This window comes from Pseudonaja textilis, chromosome 1, assembly GCF_049901715.1.
Source record: "Pseudonaja textilis isolate UNSWEBS1 chromosome 1, rPseTex1.2, whole genome shotgun sequence".
In the NCBI taxonomy this organism is placed as follows: domain Eukaryota; kingdom Metazoa; phylum Chordata; class Lepidosauria; order Squamata; family Elapidae; genus Pseudonaja; species Pseudonaja textilis.
Genome location: NC_141990.1, coordinates 239,696,933 through 239,718,581, shown reverse-complemented (window position 1 = coordinate 239,718,581; position 21,649 = coordinate 239,696,933). Strand labels below are relative to the sequence as shown.

Sequence of the window (21,649 nt, the reverse complement as noted above, 5' to 3'; positions counted from 1 at the left end):
TGTTCTTAAGCCTAAAACTAATTCCATTTGCATATATGGCCTACTAAGTTTGATGACACAGTGGGGGCTAGAGCTCCTAATCAGGATACCAGAAGTCTCATACATAGTAGGAGGCTACACTGCTGCTACACTGCTTCCTGGAAAGCATACCATATCTCAGGAAACATGGCTTCCTTGCTGCTAAGGTTGTCTTAATTCATATGAAATTCATATCTAACTCATTCCAGAAAGACCTTTTCTGGCATGGGTCCTGCGGAACATCTTCCTCCTCAAGGTAAGATCCACCCTCTTGGTCTTCATAGCAGTCTAAAAACCTAGCTCTTCAGACTGGCCTTAAGGCATTCCATACTGGAGAAAGTTTTTGAAGTAGGAAGATCCCTCTCCACCTATAGTATTCTAGTTTTTAAAACTTATTTAATTTTGAGTTATTTAATATTTATATATTCTGTATTTTATGATTTTTGTAAGCCACCCAGAGTCACTTGATAGTGAGGTGGGTGGCATATTAAATTAAATAAATATGTCTATGTGTGTATGACAAGAAATCCTAATTTTGCTCATAGTTTATCCTAAAGTTTACTATGAAATTTTTCTTAAGATCTGAATAATATAGATCTGGTGCCCAAGTAACACAACAGAGTTATAGAGAATTGTATTTTATTTTAGTTTGGAAAGAGTACATGTAAGAGACTAGACAAATTGACTTTTACAGACATAGAGAAAAAATATATTTGAAGTTTTATCAACAATGATCTTGAATGATAAGGAAAACGTAAAAATTATTTGCTGGAATTTATTCATTACAAGTTCGGCTTCTACGACCAAAAAACAGAATATGCAAAATTGTCTGATCCCCAACAAGCAAAATTCCAAGCATTTAGTTGTAAATGTTCAGAAGAATCTTATAAATTAGTTTTCTTCTGAGAGAGATTGATCTTGTCACCAAGACTTAGCGCCATTCCCTGTAAGGATCAGAATAATGACAATTTAAACAATAATTGCAATATTCAGTAATTCACATGTAAAGAAAATATCCCCGCCCCCCAAGTCTGCATCTGCATGACTCTTGAGAACATTTTAAGGAAATTTGGAGCGTTTGAGAAAACCCTGAAATAATTAAATCGTAGTTAATGCTTCAGTTCAGTGCTGAACACATCTTCTCCTAGTCTCTCTTACAACTACGGTTCAGAAAAATTTTGGGTAATGCCTTTTGGTCAGTTAACTTTTAGTTACAATCTTAAAACTTATTATTTCATAGCAACTTCTCCATTTGATGCTATAATAAACCAAAACTCATTTAGATCCCTCTAAATAGATAGAAAATTCCCACTTCATTCTTTTGGACTGGTCTATTTCATCAGCACTTCTAATAATAGATTTACCTGTTTATTCTACAAAGATTTATAGGGCATTCCCTATAGTCTGAAGAATTCATTCAGGATATTGTGTTACATCAGTAAATATACAGTAATCAGGTTAATCATTAGAATAATGATAAAAGGAGACAACTGCATAATTACCTGACTTTTTGCCCGAATTCTTATGTGTCCTGTGACTGGAGCATCAGGTCCAAGGTGAATTGGCTTTTCAATGCTGACATTTGCAAGTGCGTCTTCTCCAAATATGGAGCGTGCATACAGGTTGGCAGCCATGAAGCCACAATAACCGGAAAGTGCCTAGAAAACCATATTTGATACCATGTTTATAAAAATGTACTTTCCCCTTGAAGCTCTAACTGAACAGGCATGTGGCTTAATACTTTATATTTTTCTCATTACATTACAGTTCAAACTATCCCAAAAGCAATAAATATACACTCGCCTTATTTATCCAAGAACAGATTTACGTGAATTGACAGTGAAGCCAAATTAAAGCAAATTTTAAATCCATTAATTTCTTCAATGTAATATTTGTAAACTCTTAAGTCACAATGTTTAGGAAAAAGCACTGCACTTGTCACTGGTGTTCTTTGCACCAACATATCCTATACCATTCCAAGAATCTAAGCCTCAAGGAAAGTTTTCAGCAGGTACATGCCACGGATGGGTGATTAGAAAGGAAGAAGTACCAAGAAAGCCCCAAATTAATTCCAGATCTGGATGTAAGATCTTACCTTTTCTGGGGTAAGGCATTTCATGTTAGTTGATTTTAAGATATGTTGCAAGTATTCATTCAGATCCACTATATTGGTATTCACTGTAACCTTCAAAAATAAATAGAAATTAAATAGAAAGACAAGCTGTCTTTTAATTGATAAGAAATAATTGAAGACACGGCTTTTAATCTCAGATGTCTTTAAACATTACTTGGGTTTTTAAATATTACCATCAATTGTATTCTAAAAAACCCCCAGTTTTCAAACACTTCAACATAGCCTAGAAGGATTTGAAGCACCCAGTAACCATATCCATAATATTAATCAGTCAATTTTTCTCAATATTTTTGTGGATGGTGATTTCAATATTGAATTACTTAAAATCCTGGTACTGATTTAATTCATTATTGCTTATAGTTATAGTTAGTGGGTTTATATTATGTTAACCAGATATAACTTTATAATTTCCATGACATTTTAGATTCCATGTTTACTTATTCATATCTTATTAACTGTATTTTAGATTTTTATTCTTTTAGTTGTCTTTTATCCTTCATGGTTCATATGTTTCTTTCTTTAAAATGTTCAATAATAAGAAGTATAAATATCGAAACAGTTTATAGAGCTCACTTTGTTTTCCCATTCAAATTCTGCCCACATCTGACGGAATTCAGCATCAGTACAAGTAGCAGGCTGGATATAATCCATGATGTCAATGTGTATGTCACTAAGAACAACACAGTTTCTATCACTGGCTGCTCCAGAAACATCGTATACTAAAAATAGAGAAAGAGAAAAGTCAGTAGAAATTAGCAACGTACATTGTGACAGTTTTGAAGCTGAATAAAACACCCAATTTCATTCTGAAAAATGCTATGTTTCTGAAAATAGTATTCCCCAATATTTTAGGTGCTACTGATTAGCTACTATATTGTAAGATACTGTATATAATTTATCGAAACATTCATTCATTTTCTCTCATCAGGGACCTGACACTTTCAAAATCCCATAAAATGTATAAAATAGAACACTTGCCTATGTTGCCAAAAATAATTCCATTTTCAGTGGAAGCTACTTTCACATTTGCTTTTATATTGGCAAAATCATGGGGCGCAAGAGTCAGAGGAGATGGCTTTTCCACCAGCTTCAAGTCACCTAATTAAAATGGTTTGAAGGCAATATATCAAGACGTTAATGAGAAACAGAAAAAAACAGCCAGAAGAAATAATTAAAAATCGTGGATTATTTACCCAACGTAGCCAATTCTAGCGTGCAATTCTGCAAAGTATCACTTGTCTGGTTTACCACAAGGACATCCAACACAATATCATACTGGTTGACATGGACATACGCTTCAGCATAGACAGGATCTGAAAAACCTGTCAGCTGAGTTACCTATCAAGGAACAGAAGATAGCAGCAATTGTCAGTCTTTACCAGAAGAGCCTCACTGAAGATAATGCAGTTGCCTGAGTGTCCATGTGTTGCTAACTTATTAAAAAAAACGAAGAATTTTGGGGAAAAATTACACATAATTTCTTTTATATAATATTTAATCCTGTTTAGCTCAAAAAGCCACTCTTGGATTCACCAATATCCCAAAGCTAATAAAATGATTTACTGTATTCCAAAATACGATTACTCTCTTTCCCACCAGCATGGCAATCCATACTTGGAGAGACTCAATCATACAGTTAAATAAACTTTATATTTACAGTTCTAATACTGCTTCCTATTTTGCCTAGGAAGCTATGCTATTTGTTTCGCTTCACCCACAGCTAAGCCCTATTTGCATTTTTCTCCAAGGCTTTCATTACATTTCCCTATTAAAAATGAGATGAGGTAGATCCCTGGATTTAGACTGAAGAACTGTCTGAGAACTATCTATCTTACCTTGTTGAGCTTGGATGCCAGCGGGTCAGCGGCTTCTTTTCTTTGAGTGTTCCCCATAGCTGCTAAAAGACTGAGCTGAAACTGATCTTCTTTTGAGCTCATTTCATTTTTAGCAGTGAGCTGCATGAAAGAAATAGGATCATCTGGCTGAATGGTCACGTTCCTCTTCTCAGACTCTTTCTGGTGTGAGGGGAAAAAAAGGAAAAGAAATGGTTACAAACTGATGTTTTCCAATGTTCTTAAGTATAGATGCGGAGATCAGTTCTCACCTTCTGAGACAGCTTCTCCTCTTCCAGCTTGGCAGACAACATATGAGAAAGCGATTGCCGGCACTCCTTGTTGAAAATATCATTCATGAGAGGGGAGCATTCTGAGAGCACTTTCAGGCACAGAGAAATCCGATCCACATCATCATCGGTGATTGGCTTCTTAGGGAGAGATGATTTGCCCAAATGGAGAATACTGGCCATAAGTAGCATTGCCTCCGCTACAAAAGACTAATATGGAAGTGAGAGAGATGATATTAAAACAACTTACATTTCTTTTAATCCCATGCATTCCACTACTCTCTTCTTCAAAATGACATGTAAGACTGAATTAAGAATCTAAAAAAATAGCAATTACAAGACACAGGCTACTTCGTGCTAAATATGTCCAAGTAACGCTAAAGAAAAACCATAATGGAACCTTCCCTCTTTAGTCCAAATACTCCAAATAAAGCAATACTCCAAAGTGGTTTGGAAAGCAATTTCCAATCATCACAGTTTAAAAAGTCATTCAGGATCTAAATTGTGATTTGTGGTAACACCTATTCTTTCTCTCTCTAAATTAAATATATAGATAAGATAGTTTTACAGCGTATGGTCTACCTCGATTCATTTCAAATACTCTAAGGCACAATAAACCAAGCTGCTGCCTTGGGAAACCTGTGCAATAATAACATATTATCCTGACAGCAAACAGTTTGCTCAATTGTATCTCCATACGAGCCTGCAAAGAATCATAAGTGAGTTGAGTATACAGCTATTGCCTAAAAATTGAAATTTAATGATACAAAACCCTCTATGAAAAATCACTTACATTTTGTTTCTTCTTTTCCTGAACCAGAGTCACATAACGTAAAGCAATCTTGGTCAGAGTTGTTGCAAGGGAAGCTGCCACGAAGAAATCACCATCCAACAAAAAGCCTCTCAGGGGTGGTCTACAAAGAGAAGGTAAAATTAATGTTCAGAAAAAGAGCAGCTGGCAATCCCAGGCATTCTATTTGAGTTTAGCTGTATGAAGGAGTGTGCATTCGTTAATAGTTTTAAAATGATATTTAAATGATATATTGCAACTATGTTGAAAATTATTTTCATGTTGTGACAATGCTTTCCCCAGGCAGGATCAAGACCTATGATGAATACAGGAGCTTGAATTTCAAATGCCTTTGAGAACGCTGACCTGTCTCCTACATTAAGGTTGTTTCATTACAGTTTTAACTGCTGGGGAGTTCATTAGTTTCTATACCAAAGGAAAATTTATTTAGGTGCTCCAGCAAGTCTAGATAACCACTGATAACTATTACCAACCTAATACTAACTGGTAAGAGGGACATACTTTACATGGCTAAGACACCCACCCGTCTTAGCAATAGAATTACGAGAACAGAAATTCTACAAGTGGTCAGTGACAAAGTCAATTATCTGTTCCATCTCCCTCCAAAAGTGGGTAAGGCAGAAATTTTGGTGTTTGTGGTTAAGATTCCAAGTTCGAGAATGCATCCATGAATCCACCAAAGAAATAGCTGAAATCTCACATTCTTTTTAAGGTTCTGATTCTAGTATGAGAACATTAAAATGGATGAGAAAAGCCTGCTGCCATGACAATGAATTTAATTTTGTCAGGTACAAGAAACAAGAGTTCAAAAACACGGTGAATTTATTCCAAACTACCTATACCCAAGACTCTGATTACTAATGGTCAATGCAAATTGGTGCCAGTTAGCAGCCAACAGGCTTCAAGGGGGTGAGTGGGGGCTGGACTTAGGTATCTTTTAGAGGCATAGAAACTCCGGACTGATGATGCATTTGGCCTCACTGTCAGGCTCAGCCTGGTCATCTCCTACATTACTTTTGTATAATGCTTACTAAATAATCAGTGATGCCCCAAAATAGTTTAAAAACTGTTGCAATATTTTCAAATATCTACCCTTATAATAAATTATTATAATTACATCCTGAACTCCAGATCAAAAATAAGAAGTCAATTCCAATGCAGAATATTGTGAAAGATAAAATAAGAAATCACATTAAGCGACTTGTGCAAAAATAAGAAAAAACATTATATATGTATGTTTAGATATAAACCGTTCTAAGAACAGTAAAAACTTAATCACCTCTCTTCTTCCTTTCTGGCAGGTGCGGAGCTACAAAGGGCACTCTGGGTAGCGTAAGTTCCCATTTCAGTTACCAGCTTTTGGATAGGATTCACAGTGATTTCCTCCTCAGGTTTCAATTCACCAGCTTCTTTCTTGATTTCAGATTCTACTATTGGGATCTGAATGTAAAAAAGAGCAGCAGTAAAGTTGTTAAAAACACATACTTGTTCTCTTCTGTCATTCCTTGTCTTTACAAGCTTAATATTCTTGAAGCTGCTCAATATGAATTTACTAGTTTTCATTATGGTTCCAGTATGTACTAAGAAACATTTTTTAGTGATCTGCTTGTTCTCTGTGGATGCTAGAGCTTGCTACTATGCTGAAGTCTATTTTTTTCCTAGTGGGTTTGTACCCATGAGAGGGGAGTCCATGAAAAGCATGTTAACTTGGATAAAGCAAAGCTACTGGCAAGCTTCATGCTCTAGGACTGTTTGGGGGGAAAACCTCTGCCCCTTAAGGCTTTGAAAGTATGAGAAGTATCCCTCACACCAGTGTGTATGTTCTTGTGAGGATGATTCAGGGTGTCCCTGACCCATATGCTTTCTTTTTATTCTCTCTATAGGGAATCTTAGATTTCATGTATCCATCTGATCTTTAAGAAATTCCCTGGTAGACGATAAAATTTTGATTTGCTTCTTTTGTTTGAGTCAGATCCAAATTGCTCAATTTTGTTCTTTCAAATGTACCATCCACCTATTCTTATGATAAGGTGTCAAAACTGACCCAAAGCCATGTACACATTTATACAAATACATAAAGATAGGTGTGGGGGTGGGGGTGCATGTGTGTTGTTTATATTTGACTTCTGGTTGTAACAAAGATGATTTCAAACAGTAAGATAAATGCATTACAATGAAAAGATGGGAAAATAAAATATGTAATAAGCTTAGGAAATCTGGTTACTGATAATCTTATTACTGTTATATGTATTATGTATGTTGCAATGACAAATGGTTGTAAATTCCAACGAGTTCAAATGAGAAATTTATGGTAGTCATGGGACTGATGGTTATCAGCCTTCATGGCAGTGAAGATTATCTGCTGGAAGACTAGTGAGCTTCCTTGTGCAGTTGTTTAGCCACTGTAAGAATAGACGGCTGGAGTGGTTAGGACAGGGGTCCAATTTAGCAGTGTATTGCTTATGTTCCTATTAGAACTCATAAGATCACAATATTTGTAGAGTTGTGTACATTTATTTCATTTAAGGTAAAGGCATCTCTTCCTTATTACATAAAACTCTTTGGTCAAAAGATTTTGGGAGCAGGAAGACAATTTGGATTGGATCTTGGATCTCATTAGAATTTTCTGTAGCACAGAATTTCTGTTAAATCTACAAAACCAATATTATCTGAGCTGCTTTGCAAATGTGCAGTTGGAAGTCTCATAACTGTCTTCACTCTATGTTTCCCTAGTATCGCTTTTGAGGATTTCTTGTTAAAATGAAGGCAGAAAAGAATTATTTCCATTGGGAGCTGAAGGTTGGCAGATACCATCCATTATCTCAAATGCCTTCCCAGTTAATCCTTTTTATAAGAAGGCCCCTCTTAATTAGATTTCTGTCAAAAGATTGCTGTTAGTTTCACTGCCCATCAATGAGATACTCAATTACTTCAATATAATGAAATTCTGTTCAGTTGCTCTATTAGAAATTGTGGATACTATCACACTGCTTTTCATTTAAAGAATTCCTAAATGCATCCTCAAGAAACAAAGAACCAGTTTCAGAATTCTATAGAATTTTTCAAAAGCTATGCTTTTCCTCTGAAATACTGTACATCAACTTAGAAAAATATTTCCAATTAACAAAAGTGCAAACACATACCTCTCCCAATGATCTACGGACCTCTGTCATTACACTCTGTATATCTTCCTTTGTGCTGCAGTATTCTCCAAGGATCCAGAGCGCTCCCCGATAAATTCTGTAAAACAAAGCAAAGCAAAACAAAATAAACCACAGTTGAGACCAAAATGTTTCTTGTTAAGCAAGGCAGTTGCTAAGTGAGTTTTGCCCCATTTTACAACCTTTCTTGCCATAGTTGTTAAGTAAATCACTGCAATTGTTAAGTTAGTTATATTATGTAAATCTGGCTTTCCCATTGATCTTGTTTGTCAGAAGGCTGCAAAAGCTGATCACATGACCCGGCACATTGCAACCATCAGAAATACATGCTAGTTACCAAGCATCCAAATTTTGATTGTGTAACTGTGGGGAATGCTGCAATTGTCATGTGAAAAATGGCCATGTCACTTTTTTCTGTGCCCTTGTAACTTCAAACAGTTCCTAAAGGAATGGTTGTATGTCAAGGACTACCTATAACCAGCCAGTTATGATAATGGATTTGCTTTTGCAAGGGATCACATGGAATTACCATTTATCCCAGATCAAAGAAAACAAATCATAACTTAAAAGATGGTGTAACTTTCTTCCAAGGAATGCACCTTTCTACTCCACTGATTACCAAGAATAAGTGTCAATTATGCATAGAAAAGCAGAAGAGCAGCATAAATAACTCTTCTTCTCTATTTCTCCCTGTCACCAGTAAAAACATCTTTCCAGAAATACAATGAGTTGTGTGAATGTCATAGATGCATGCTTGGGTCTAAGCAAAGGAAAAGAAAGCACTGCAAACAGAAGGCTGCCTGTGCAGAGACAATTGGTCAGGTAGGAGAGGAAACATCACAGGAATGAACTTTCTGCAACTAACCGAAAAATTAAATTTTAACATTCAGGTATTTTTAATCTATACATACTTTACTCAGAAACCGTCACTTGTACTTCAGATTGCTTTAAGAAAGTAATTAATGCAACTCTATGCTAAAGTGCAATGCAATTCTATGATAAAGTAATGTAACAAAGTCTGCAATCCTGGGAATACAGCCAACTAAACACAATTTTCAATAGGCATTAGAGAACTGCAATGCAGGCTTTTCTTAAGGATGAGATTTAGATCTGGCATCAAAATGGAATTTTAAATGCATTCAGAGACAAAGAAAAATCTTCAGCAATAAAATAAATTCCAACTGCAAGAAAGTCATTTGTATATGGATTATTTCCACAGTGGTGCAATGGTTAGAGTGCAGTACTGCAGGTTATTTCTCCTGACGGCCAGCTGCCTGCAATTTGGCAGTTCAAATCCTACCAGGCTCAAGGTTGACTCAGCCTTCCATCCTTCCAAGGTGGGTAAAAATGTGGACCCAAATTGTTGGGGGCAATATGCTGACTCTATAAACTGCTTAGAGAGGGTTGTAAAGCGGTATACAAGTTTAAGTGCTATTGCTATTTCAGTGATGCTGATGGTATTACAACACCAAGTATTAAAAGTAATGTACATTGAAATTCAGATAATGAATTTTTAAGGCAGATCTTAAACTTACTTGACAGACTTAATCGCATGGAAGACTTCCAACATTTTCTCTACAATTAGCAGCCTGAGATTATCAAAACGCTGAATGGCTTCACGCACAAACTCCAATACATCTGCAGCTGCCGCTTCATTGTAATCACTTAAAAACTCCATCAACTAGAAGAATAAGTATGAACATGAGCATTACAAAATTTGGAACAAACCACTGTACCACTATCTAATACCAGATACAGAAATATGGTACCTGACTAGGTATGCCAGCAACAACCCTCCATTAAATTGAACACTACCAAAATCTTATGAATTTGGTAAAATTTGGAGATTTAATATGAATGACTCATATCTTTGCCTGGTTAATTGTGGAAAACCATGGGATGACACAAAAGATTAACTGCTTAATTTTTTGGCAAAAACAAGGTTACGAATGGGAATGACTGCCAGTTTAAAAGCATTTATGTTCAATTGTTTTTGACATGACAATTTACATTGACAAAAGGCATTTGGGTACAACTTATTAGCACCATACTACATTCCACTAATAAATTAGAGATATCTTAACATGTAGATCAGGAATGCAGAATGGATGGCCTTTAGCTTAGTAAAAGATGTGTTATCTAAATGATAATAGCTGTGGCATAGTTCACTTTTTAATCAATATAACATATGTGAAATAGATTTGTCTAGAATGTAGGTCATGACCCAGTAAAGCTAAATTATGAACACTTAAATGAAAGAGACATGTCTCTGTAAACAGAAAATTCTTAATACAACTCTATAAAAAGAAATGTTATGTATGTGCTGTGTGTGAGTGAGAAAGGGAGAGAGGGAGGAGAGAGGGGGAGGGAGGAAGGGAGAGAGGGAGTGGGAGAGAGAGAGAGAGAGAGAAAGAGAGAGAGAGAAAACAGCCTCGCCAATAGGCTGACCTATAAACTATTCAATCCCATTTTAATCTACTCCAGAGATCAGAGTTTGGAAATTAGATTGATTCTAGCATGAATCCAGCAAACCGATTCTTAACAACATTGTAATCTCAGTTCTTTAAAATCCACCTCAGAAAAATGAATACAGAATTTTCGTAACCCCATTGAAAGTAAAAGAGAATGGAATAGTTAAGATTGAGTTGGAAGACACTCTGGACCCAGTACCTAGATTGCCTACTTTTGGATCAGCTTTTTGACTAAATCAGGCTCAAGTCATTGTTCTCCACTATTTTCAATAAAATGGAAAGGTATGTTTAAAAAAATCTACAAATTAAACTAACCAATTAAACCAATCTTGCAGCAAGCACGAGGCATTGGATAATGACTAATCATTACTTCTCAAATAAAGAAATATTATGTAAGATGTATCTCAAAGATAAACAGTTAAGTAAGGAAGCAATGTATAGGAAACCTGAATTAGAGATGAATAATGATTTTGTCTAAAGTAAGCTGATAACAGCATAAGTTAACAATAACAAGTATTGCAGAGCAATGAAAACAAAGTTGATTTACATACCACAGGAATGACGTTGGCAGCCATGTCTGGGAACCGAACACTACAAGAATGTAAAGTCCGAACAAGCAACTGTCTGTATTTATCAGTGTCTTCATGCTCAGTCACATTATTTGTTTTAATGACTTCTTTCTTCAAAACAATCACCAACTAGTGGCAAAAAATACTATTAATTGTGTATTATATAATTCTATACAATATTAATTTCACAACATTAAAATAAGAATCTATATATTTGGGAGTAACATTTATTTTACCTCTTCTACATTTCTGGAAGACACAAGGTCAAGAGCCAACTGTAATGTCTTTTTGCGAACTTCCAAATCAGGAGTACTCAAAACTCTCAGTATGTCCATAACCAAATCCTGAAATAAAGCACATTTCATTTATATTTATTCATTAATCATCCTGAGAAAATTCTGTATAGAATTGTAAGAATTTTCAAACAGCATCAAAATGTATTATAAATGATGAAATGGATATCGCATCTAGGGGCATATAACAGAAATTTGAACAAAACTGTTATTATTAAAAAGCAGACTTTGAGAAGAGTAATTTTAAATCAGAGATGTTTGAAAATTTGTAAAATTCATTCTTGACCAGTTTAATAATCAAATTGTCTCTATTTCAGCAACTTTTCTCTTCATTTTTGCAAGAGCAGACTGGCATTTGGAACCCCTAAAGCAGGGATGTCCAACCTTGGCAACTTTAAGACTTATGGACTTCAGCTGGGGAATTCTGGGAGTAGAAGTCCACAAATCTTAAAGTTGCCAAGGTTGGAAACCCCTGCCCTAAAAAGTGAAAGGTAAGAAATTGCCTTGAATGGCATCTACACCAGATCACCATGATGAAAAAAAAAGGAAAAAAAGACACATGCACAATGACATAATGACCCACATCTCATATTATTACCTACTTCAAATTCTGACTCAAATATGTTAAGTCATGATATCCGAGTCCCACTGTCATGACGAAAATTTTGTCCCTTGCCCTCTTTTGATGATGCCCATAGTGGTGTGGAATTTGAGTAGAAAAAAGCATAATTAGAAATGCAGTTTGTTTGTTCTCTTAACCAAGGAAGCTTTTTTTAATTCAAAGCCAAAAATAAAAGACCACTTGAGGCTTCATTATATTCATTAACTCCACCCTCTCCAACATTTCTTCACAATGTACTATCGGTATTTTATTTAATTACTTTAAATTTAGGGGATCAAATGTAGTTTGTAGTGTACTTACTTGTAGTACTCTTTCATGGGAAGGGTGATCTTTGAGTTCAATCAAGCGATCCAGGACAATCAGCTTCACGTTGTTGTCACTTTCTTTAATAATCAAGTCAATATAACACTGAGCTGCTGCCTTAAGTTATAAGACAGAATTAAGGTTATTTAAAACACTACCCTTTTGTGATACAGAGAAAAAAAAGAGTTAAAAAATAATAAAATCAATAAAATACAATTATTTAAGCAACGACTACAACTTGCAAAAGTGAAAAAATTAGGAAGTCTATATTATATTTGTGAACATTTAAGTCCACTTTTACGGAAATAGTCCAATTTGCAAAAGGGGAAAAACCAGGAAGTTCTATAACATTTGTGAAGATTTTAAACCCACTCGCAATGTACAAGGTTACCTGAAAGACTGGAAATAAAATGTTATGTTTCAAATAACTTTCTCTTAGATAAGTCATTTTAGTGGTCCAAAAAAAGAAAAACCTCTAATATCTAACCATCCCTAACCCTAACCTAACCCTAACCATCCCTTGTGACACATTTCCCTTTATTATAGATAAATGTAAACTGAAGACAAACTGCAGTCTCAAACACAAATTGCTGTGCATCCACACCTGAGTGGTTATGTACATTATTCCATTTAGCAACAGTTTTGATAAGTATATGATAATATATAGACAACAATTAACAAAATTGCATATTTACCAAAACCAACTGCAACCGAGAAATAACTAAATAAACCTCATAGCTTGAAAATCAACAATGGATGCTTTGGATTTTTTGAGTTCTCCTTTATATTTATCATTTTCCATCCTGAAAAGTTTGATTTTGATTCAGTGAGAATTCTTCACACAGCTTTTCAGTTTAATGCAGAAGCCAAAGAGTTCTACAAAGCAACCAGATTTCTCATTCTCTTGGCCCACGACATTTTTCAAACCTGACTGACAAGCATCGTTAATCTGCATGAAGATTGCCTAGTCTTTAACTATACAGTATTTGTACACTTTATTAAGACACAATGCACTGCGGTACCTTGACTGCAGTTGGAGCACTGGAAAGAGTGACTAATGTTCCAGCTGCTTCATATTTTACTGCAGGGCTCGATGATTGTAGTAGATTGTAGATACAACGAATAAATCGAGCTCTTTCTGATGGATTAGCATGACAAACCTAAATTTGGAAATGAGACAGAAAAATTATTTATGCAGAGTATTATTTTTTAAATCAATTCCTTAGTTACTTTATAACTACACTAGAATAGAAGGCCATCATCGGACTATCTCAAAATACACTGTACTAAAAAAATACAATGACAAATGTAGTAAACTTTACTTTACTTCACAGCTTCCTATTCTTTTGACAACCCAACCCCAATTGCGAATTGTAAGAATTGAAAAAAGCACAATGTATAGACACAAAAAATATTAATGGAAGAGACAGTTATCCAGTCATAGATAGTAGAAACAGAATTGTCTTCTACTGCTTGGATCTAACTCTCTTTCCATCCAACAGTGTATACTCTGGCTTATGAAATTCTGTCACAATTTCTTCTCACTTTTCAAGCGTTTCAAATTACTAATTGAACTCATGACTGAATCTTATTTCAGTAGCTTGTTCAAAGGTAATTGCTTTCATTGTTAAGGATTAATTTGTTTTACTGCACCTTATAGATTAGTTCCACAATAACCAGCTGGAGAATATCACCAAATGTCTGGACTTGGTCAATGCAGGTACTCAAGTAATCTAAAGCTCGGTCCTTTAAAAAGAAACAAGTATGAATTTTGCTATACTGATTTGAAATTTAACTCTACAATATTCCTTATACATAATTATATTTAACATTCCTTCTGTGAGAGATCTCATAATTACTTTATCGGGATTAGCCAACATGCATTATAGAGCTGGAATTTCTTTTCAGGCTGTGGAAGGATTAGAGTTCAAAGATTCACATAGGTTTAGATGATGGATGTGCATAATGTAATTTAGGCAAGCATGGCTCAACATATATCTGTGAAGAAATCAAACTGAAGTGCTGGTGCCAAGTTAACAATTATTAAATAAAAATCAGAATTAGGTAGGCTATATTTTTACCTGATCAGCATGAATTAGCATCATGAAGGCATTTCTTTTGCAACTTGCATCTTTCTCATTCACCAAAAAATCATGGATCAGCTCAGGGGCATCAGGTATAAGATGTTCAAAGTTTCTTTTGGGAAAGAAAGCACCAATAATACTTAGAAGCAAAGAAATTGGATAATACAACATATAGAAACTGCATCCAATTGGGTGGATGGAGGGAGTTAAAGAACAATTCTCCTTTCAAGGTAGGTAATTTACATTTTAACAATATTTCCCAAACTAGTATAGCTGTATTTCCATAAAAGAAAAAAGTCATCAATAGTGTGAATTTGTAAAACTGAAATTATATCCATGTTACCAAACAACTAAAGGTTAATAGGAGTTGAAAGTTTGATTGTCTGCCTTCTACATATTTTTAATGCACTGTTTTACAAGATACCAGCAAGTGTGTAAAAGTACTTTCTAACTACCAATCTGACTACCATCTACCAGCTTGCAAGAAAAATAATTCTACAAAGGTTGGCATGCTAATACTTTCAATTTCATTTTTCCTAACTTTAAACTACTTCACTTACATCAAAAATAAAATAAACATTTTTCAAAATCATTTAATATTTCAAATCCAAGACAAAGGATTATATCAGCTTCAAGGATAATAGGCACATACAATTTATTTGTTGTACATTATCACCTATAATGTACAATCTATCCAGTTTTGTAGAATACGATCATATATATAAAGAAACCAGTCTAAATTAAAAAAAAAAGATAACATCAGACTATTTAAAATTATTACTATAAATCCTTAAATGTTAGTAAATTTTCATGCCTATGAATTTCAGCAGAAATGATATCCTTTTATTTTTATATCTACAATTTACAATATCTCAAATGTGTGCTGTTATAAACGTGTGTGTGTATATACACATACATATACGTGTGTGTGTATACACACGCATACACAAGCCTATACATGTATATACACACACACTCACACAAATAAGTACTCTGTTGTTTTTTTTTGAGAAATATCAAAACAGATAAATGGCCCTGTAATTAAGCCAAGGGAATCAATTTCAAGGAAAAATAAAATAAAACCTTACCATTTAACATTTAAGCTTAATATCTTTTTATATGCAGGCTTTGTGATATCAGTTAACGGATAGAATTTACCTGTAAATAGTATAAATTGCAAGGACTGCATTTCTGCGCACGTAACTATGACGATGTTCCAGACATGCCCGGATAGCTGGCATCAATGGCTCTAGCAGTTCTGGTTCTTTAAGTTTGCAAAGAAAACGAAGAGTGGACCCTCTGATAAATTCATTTGGATGTTGAAGATCCTAAGACAACAAAATTAGCAAACATATTACAAGATTTATATCTAACGGTGTCAGCTACCTGATTATTTCTCTGCTTTGAATCCATTTTAGATCTATGCATGGCTCTATTCGTATTATTTTGCTTCATATATTTTAACATGCATTGTTATGGATTTTTAAAAAATATTAGAACACTTAACCTAAAATATGTATTTTTTAATTCACAGTCTTTCAAGAAAAAAGGAAGAATCTATTTTCAAGAGAATTAAAAATATGGCATAAAGTGACACCTGGCTGTTTTTAGCAAGATGACACCCTAAATGTATTTTGAAACACAGATCACAAATTGTGCAATTCTAAAGATTTAGCATATTTAAACTTATATGGCAATTGGTCTTATGCTCAGTAAACACCGTTATAGTTGCTCACTGGGAAAGAGAAAATTAATATTAAATCAAATTAAAGTTTTTACCTTTCTGTAGGCATCACAAACAAGGATCATTTCTTGCAGCAATCTACCATCTGGAGTAGTTTTGGGAACTATCTCCCAAAATACTAAAAGAAGTTTCTTTATGGTGTGGTCTTGAAGTGGCAGCACAAAACGAATAATAGTCATCAGAAGTCCTGGTAACTTTTCGCCATTTAAGATCATTATTATCACTTTTTTCAAGGCCTCGGTCTTCAATTTTACATCTCCTTTTTCTGTCAAATGAAAAAGTTAAAATAAGCACAACGTATGTTAACAATGTATGCTGCAAACCACTTGTTTGCTTCTCTTTACACAGCTTCTTTTGGGTATAACTATTTCACCAATAGCTCTGATGAAGGTATAATTCGGTATTTTTAAAACTTGGCAACTTTAAAGATGTGTTCACTTCAAGTCCCATAATTTCCCAAGCAGCATGCGTAATGTTCTAAGTTTAAAAAAACACTGCAAATAATTTCTACTTAGTTCACTAAGGCAATTCTATTTAGAATACAGAGTAATCATAGAACAAAGAGCTTGACAAATGTCCAAATGAGAAATAATCTATTGCAAAGAACAAGACTTTCACATTGCAGAAAAGCAATACTTAAGAGTATGAAAAATACTTTATTTCAAATTGTTTTGAGTATGAAACTTCATTAAAAAAAATCTAGTTTCAGATGGAAAGCTGTTGCTTTGAATGCAAAATAGATGGTTGCCTTTGAAAGCCATTTTCAGTGTGCCCAGAGCTCTGTTTCATGCTCAAGGTTTTTCAAAATGCTCAAACCAGCCCATTTCATAATTTATTTTTATGTAAATTTAAGTTCTGATGGATGCTGAGTAGCCTGTCTCCCTTCCTGGCTTCTTCATTCTCATTATTTAAACAAATAGTGTTTTTAAAAGAACTTTTCCTTTCATTGCTCTGTAGTTTATTAATCATTTCGGCTATCACTATATATTTTAAACTGTTTATCTTCAGTATCATTGCGACCTTGTAATATTTAAAAGAATTGTAAATTTTGATCACCTGATTGCAAAATGTGCTATTTAAATTTGATTTAAATATACCTAAAGCTATAAACAGAAGCCTAGGACATGTCACTTACCCAAATCATTCTTTAAACTTATTTCAGATGGTGGTTCTGAGTCCATTGGCACTATAATTAACGTGTAGCACACATTCTCTGCAGCCGTCATTGTGGGTTTTTTTGTAAAAGGCTTTCCCAATATAAGTTCTTCCAAATAGGTCTCAGAAATTCTAGAAAATAAATCAATCGAGCTAATTATTTATTATGATTCTGCATGTAACTCAGTTGAAAATAACAACAAATTCTTCTGATAAAAGTTTGAAGTCTCTTATTTACCAAAACACGTAACACAAAACTGTTTAACATTTTTCATAAACAGGAGAACATTAAGGAGAAAAAACAACAGGAATAATTAATGTGAAGGATTTCTACACTTTAAAATATGCTAACTATTCTTTGGTTAAGACCACACACAGTATAAAAATTAAGCTGACCATATTTCACTAAAATAACTAGGCATGACCTCAAGTTACACACCTAAGTAATAGGTTACAACTTATTTCTACTTTTTCCAAAATCAAACCTAGAATCAAACACACAGGACTGCCAAAAACATTTCTGCAACCCCCTGTCTGCATTATGTCAGTGGTTCTTAAATTGTTTAACCCAATTATCCTTTTTTCCTAGCCTCAAATAATGTTATTATCCCAAAAATTAAGGCAGGGATCTGTTGATTTATACAAGCATCTTGGCAGCAACGGTTCTATACTGGATCCTCAACTCACAAATAAACGACTGTCCTCTTAATTGTTTAGCCAAACCACATCAGTGCCTCCCAAACTCATCATATGAAGATGCATAAATGTAATACAACTATGGTGGCAAGGCAACATGGGGAGCTCTCTGAAATGGCTCCTTCTTCAAAAGACACAGTTTAGAGGCACAGCTTAGAGAAGCACTTCATATATTGTTCCTCTTAATGGTTTTTACAAAGCATCACAAACACCTGCCTGATCTACAGTGGTTTCAAGTACACATGAAAATTGTACATGCACTGAATCTTTGTTGGTTTATCAGGTGACCATGCCTAAAAATAAAATTCTAAAAAGGTTTTGAACCCAGAAACAATGTATCTATACAATATAAATAAAACCATATTGGAAGTTTATCCATACTAAATATAAACAATATTTTGGTGCCTTTCAACTAAGACAATTAAGAAATATAATTAGATATGTATATAATGTTCAGTGGATACAAACTGAAGTTGGTATTAGATCCTGTATAGATTGGATGATATCATTCCTCCTAACATTAAGAAATTAATATGTAGTTATCTGAAATCCACATTTAAAAGTCTCATCTGGAAAATATGGCAACTATTTTTGCTTTTTCATCTATCACTCTTTTAAAGTATAAAGCTACATTTGTTTTATAAACAGGATTTTGTAAAATCAAAGACTTAATTATGTAAAATATGTTATTGTAAAAGAATAGGCCACAAATCCTAATTTTTAGACCAAAGTTAATCTCTTCCTTTTAAATCTTTGTGACTCAGTCATTAAAAATATTACTTGTAAAGAACATTACTTTGATCCTTGCCAGTATTATGTAACATTCTTACATTGAGTTTGATAGTCTTGAAAATCTTCAAAAAAAAACCAAAACCATAGTTTTGAATCTTGTTGAAGATTCAATCTTGTTGAAGTTAATACAGAAAAAAACTTTTGAAAAATCCTATAGTGAAAGATAAATGTATTCAAATCTGGTCTCATTTATTAGCTATATTATCAATGTTTCTTAATAGATAATTGTTATATAAATATAACTGGATAAAATATCAATATTTAAACTTATTGAATTTCTCCGTAAGATCCCATACACACTCACATTTTTACTTTCTTTTCCCTTTTTTATTTTTGGCTCTATTTTTATTTTTGAATCTGCATTTTTTTCTGGTCCTGCCATTTTATTTATTTAGTAAATGATTTTATAAACAAATGTATAAACAATGGAGAAACAAATAGTTCTCAATATCATTATTTGGATCAGTAGTATTAATCAAAGATAAACAGAAAAAATGATGAAAGTCCAGATAGTGAGAAGTTCCAAATGAATAACATAATTCTTACAAATATTAAAAGAAAATTAAATACATCTGAAATGCCAGATGGATTATGTTTCACCTGTGCATACATAGAAAAGACAGAGACACACAGAGAGAATTGAAATCTATGACAAATGACCAAGGATGATATGCTGGGTTGTTATGAATGGCTCAGTATAAATCTGACTACTTCAAGAATTCCATGAAACACACAAGAAAGACTTGATGCTGAGGATTACTAGAAGAGTTTCAAATTAAAGCGGACAGTAAAATACAACAATGCTTTTCCTATAATTTTGTAACACGGCTGCAGTTAGGTTTTGACCAGCCCATCTAAAAATGGCATAATACAAATTTGACAATACAACACATGTTTGCATCAAACATTTATGATTCAAACTGGATTTGTGGTATGATCCACGTTTTGTCATTTTTTATCGCTGTGGTTTGCAGCTTCTTTATATAACCTAGGTTATACAGACCTTCTTTATATAACCTTTAAACAATAAACTTCCATATAAACGATAGTCTTTTTCAAACCAAGCTCTATTCCCAAGGACACATCTGCATAGTTTCTTTTGTGAACAATACGGGAGACATTTGCTACTGAATTCTTCCAGGATATTTTTATTTCCCCAACATCCCAATAAATGCTAGTAGAGCTCTGGGCTTTCCTGAAGAGTTCCCATCCAAATACTAACCAGATCTGAGCCTGCTTAAGATTTCCGGAGATCAGCTAAAAGTAAGCGACATCCTGCTAGCTCGCTGGAAAAGGCAGAATCACTGTTTATGACTTCGAAAGACAAGTTAAAAATTGATCACATTTATAACTGGGTAGATCAGTTGGGAGGATTTCCTGTCAGTTAATTTAGCAAATTCTCTCATTAATGGTGTTCAAAGGGAGGCTTGACAAATAGATATCAACCCTGGGGGGATGCTCTAATCTGAGCTCCTACAGGGGAGTCGTTTGATGTGGCAGTGAAGGGCACCAGGCTACAAACCAGGAGGTTGAATTCTAGTCCTGCTTGAGTCACCAAGCCAGCCAGACTTCGAGTCCAGCCCTAGAAAAAAGGCAATGGCAAGTCACTCCTGGACAATACTGCCAAGAAAGCTGTAGTTGAGTCTAGTTTAGCTAATCGCCAAGACTGACCCGAAGGCACAAGGTAGGGAAAAGAAAAAAAAGAAAAAGAAACCGAGTAAGACAGTTGGACTGACAGTTGGCTCTTTCGCCTGCTCTCTAGTTTGATGGCTCCTCCGTGGCCCAGAGAGCCAAACAGTACCGGTGCTTTCGGAAGAAGCCCAAATGAAGAAGCCCCTCGAAGGCAGGGAGTCTCCGACCTCAGCCGAGCGTTCATCATCCCCGCTCTGCCTTTTCATTCATAGGGAGGGAAATCCTTGAACCCGCCCATCTGTTAGTCCTAACGGGAGTCAACCCGCTCGAACCCCCTGCAACGGAAGGACCGCAGAGCCCACCCTTATCCCGACAGGGGGAGGCTGGCTGGTCGCTCTTAGGCCCCGCGAGAAGATCCGAAGACCCTTTCTCTTCGGGAAGGGAAAGTCGGGTGCAGACCCGAGAGAAGGGAGAAGGAAAAGTGGTGGCGGCGGCGGCGAGAAGGACCCTCTCCTTTTACCACTCGAACTCTTTCGTCCGGAAAGACTGCTGCTTCGGCCCGTTGCCTGCCTGCTTGCTTGCTTTCCCCTCCACACATTCATTTCCTCGGCCCTGCTGCCCTCCGAGCCCTTGACAAAAACCGGTGGCCGCCTCAGTTTACCTCAGACGAGGGATCCCGTGGTACAGTCGGAGGCGGCTGTGGAACCTGCGCGGCGGCAACGGCTGCCGCCTCTTCCTCAATGGGCCCCGTCGCACAGCTCTCTTTTCCTCCGGTCCTGCTCGGCACCGCCGCCTGCTCCAGCTGACGTGGAAACCCCAGGCGCACAGGCCACCTCGCGACTACGGCGGCCCCATCAGGACACGCCTCCTCCGTTAGCAAAAGCGCTCCCTGGCTTCGGAGAAGCCCGCCTTCTTTCTGGCGAACTTCGAGCGCCGCGCGACTCGGGGCGGAAGCAGGGAGGAAGGGCGAAGAGGGTGAGCGTGGGTGCGTCCTTCCTACACGTGCGTCAAAACTTGCCCTCAGGAATCGCTAAGTTAAGCA

At 35.4% G+C, this 21,649-nt stretch overlaps 1 protein-coding gene across 1 annotated transcript; it reads right to left on the bottom strand.

Annotated features, from left to right (window-relative positions):
- Positions 1 to 640: 640 nt before the first annotated feature.
- On the bottom strand, positions 641 to 21,407 carry COPB1 (coat protein complex I subunit beta 1). The gene is made up of 22 exons (XM_026706487.2): positions 21,269 to 21,407; positions 17,468 to 17,619; positions 16,368 to 16,597; positions 15,747 to 15,916; positions 14,586 to 14,700; positions 14,158 to 14,250; positions 13,527 to 13,664; positions 12,502 to 12,621; positions 11,523 to 11,630; positions 11,269 to 11,415; positions 9,782 to 9,927; positions 8,229 to 8,325; positions 6,365 to 6,525; positions 5,068 to 5,188; positions 4,257 to 4,484; positions 3,988 to 4,167; positions 3,346 to 3,490; positions 3,131 to 3,250; positions 2,726 to 2,871; positions 2,114 to 2,203; positions 1,521 to 1,676; positions 641 to 962 (listed from the first exon to the last, which is right to left on the bottom strand). Exons 2-22 carry the CDS (start codon positions 17,556 to 17,558, stop codon positions 903 to 905), a joined length of 2,862 nt encoding a protein of 953 aa, XP_026562272.1. The 5' UTR covers positions 17,559 to 17,619; positions 21,269 to 21,407; the 3' UTR covers positions 641 to 902.
- Positions 21,408 to 21,649: the final 242 nt, after the last annotated feature.

Excerpts from the sequence above, each read along its gene's own strand:
- COPB1 (XM_026706487.2), bottom strand. The coding sequence starts at position 17,558 with ATGACGGCTGCAGAGAATGTGTGCTACACGTTAATTATAGTGCCAATG. Across the intron at positions 9,928-11,268 it reads CTGCCAACGTCATTCCTGTG|TTGATGGAGTTTTTAAGTGA; the intron begins GTATGTAAATCA and ends TTATTCTTCTAG. Across the intron at positions 3,251-3,345 it reads GCTAGAATTGGCTACGTTGG|GTGACTTGAAGCTGGTGGAA; the intron begins GTAAATAATCCA and ends CATTTTAATTAG.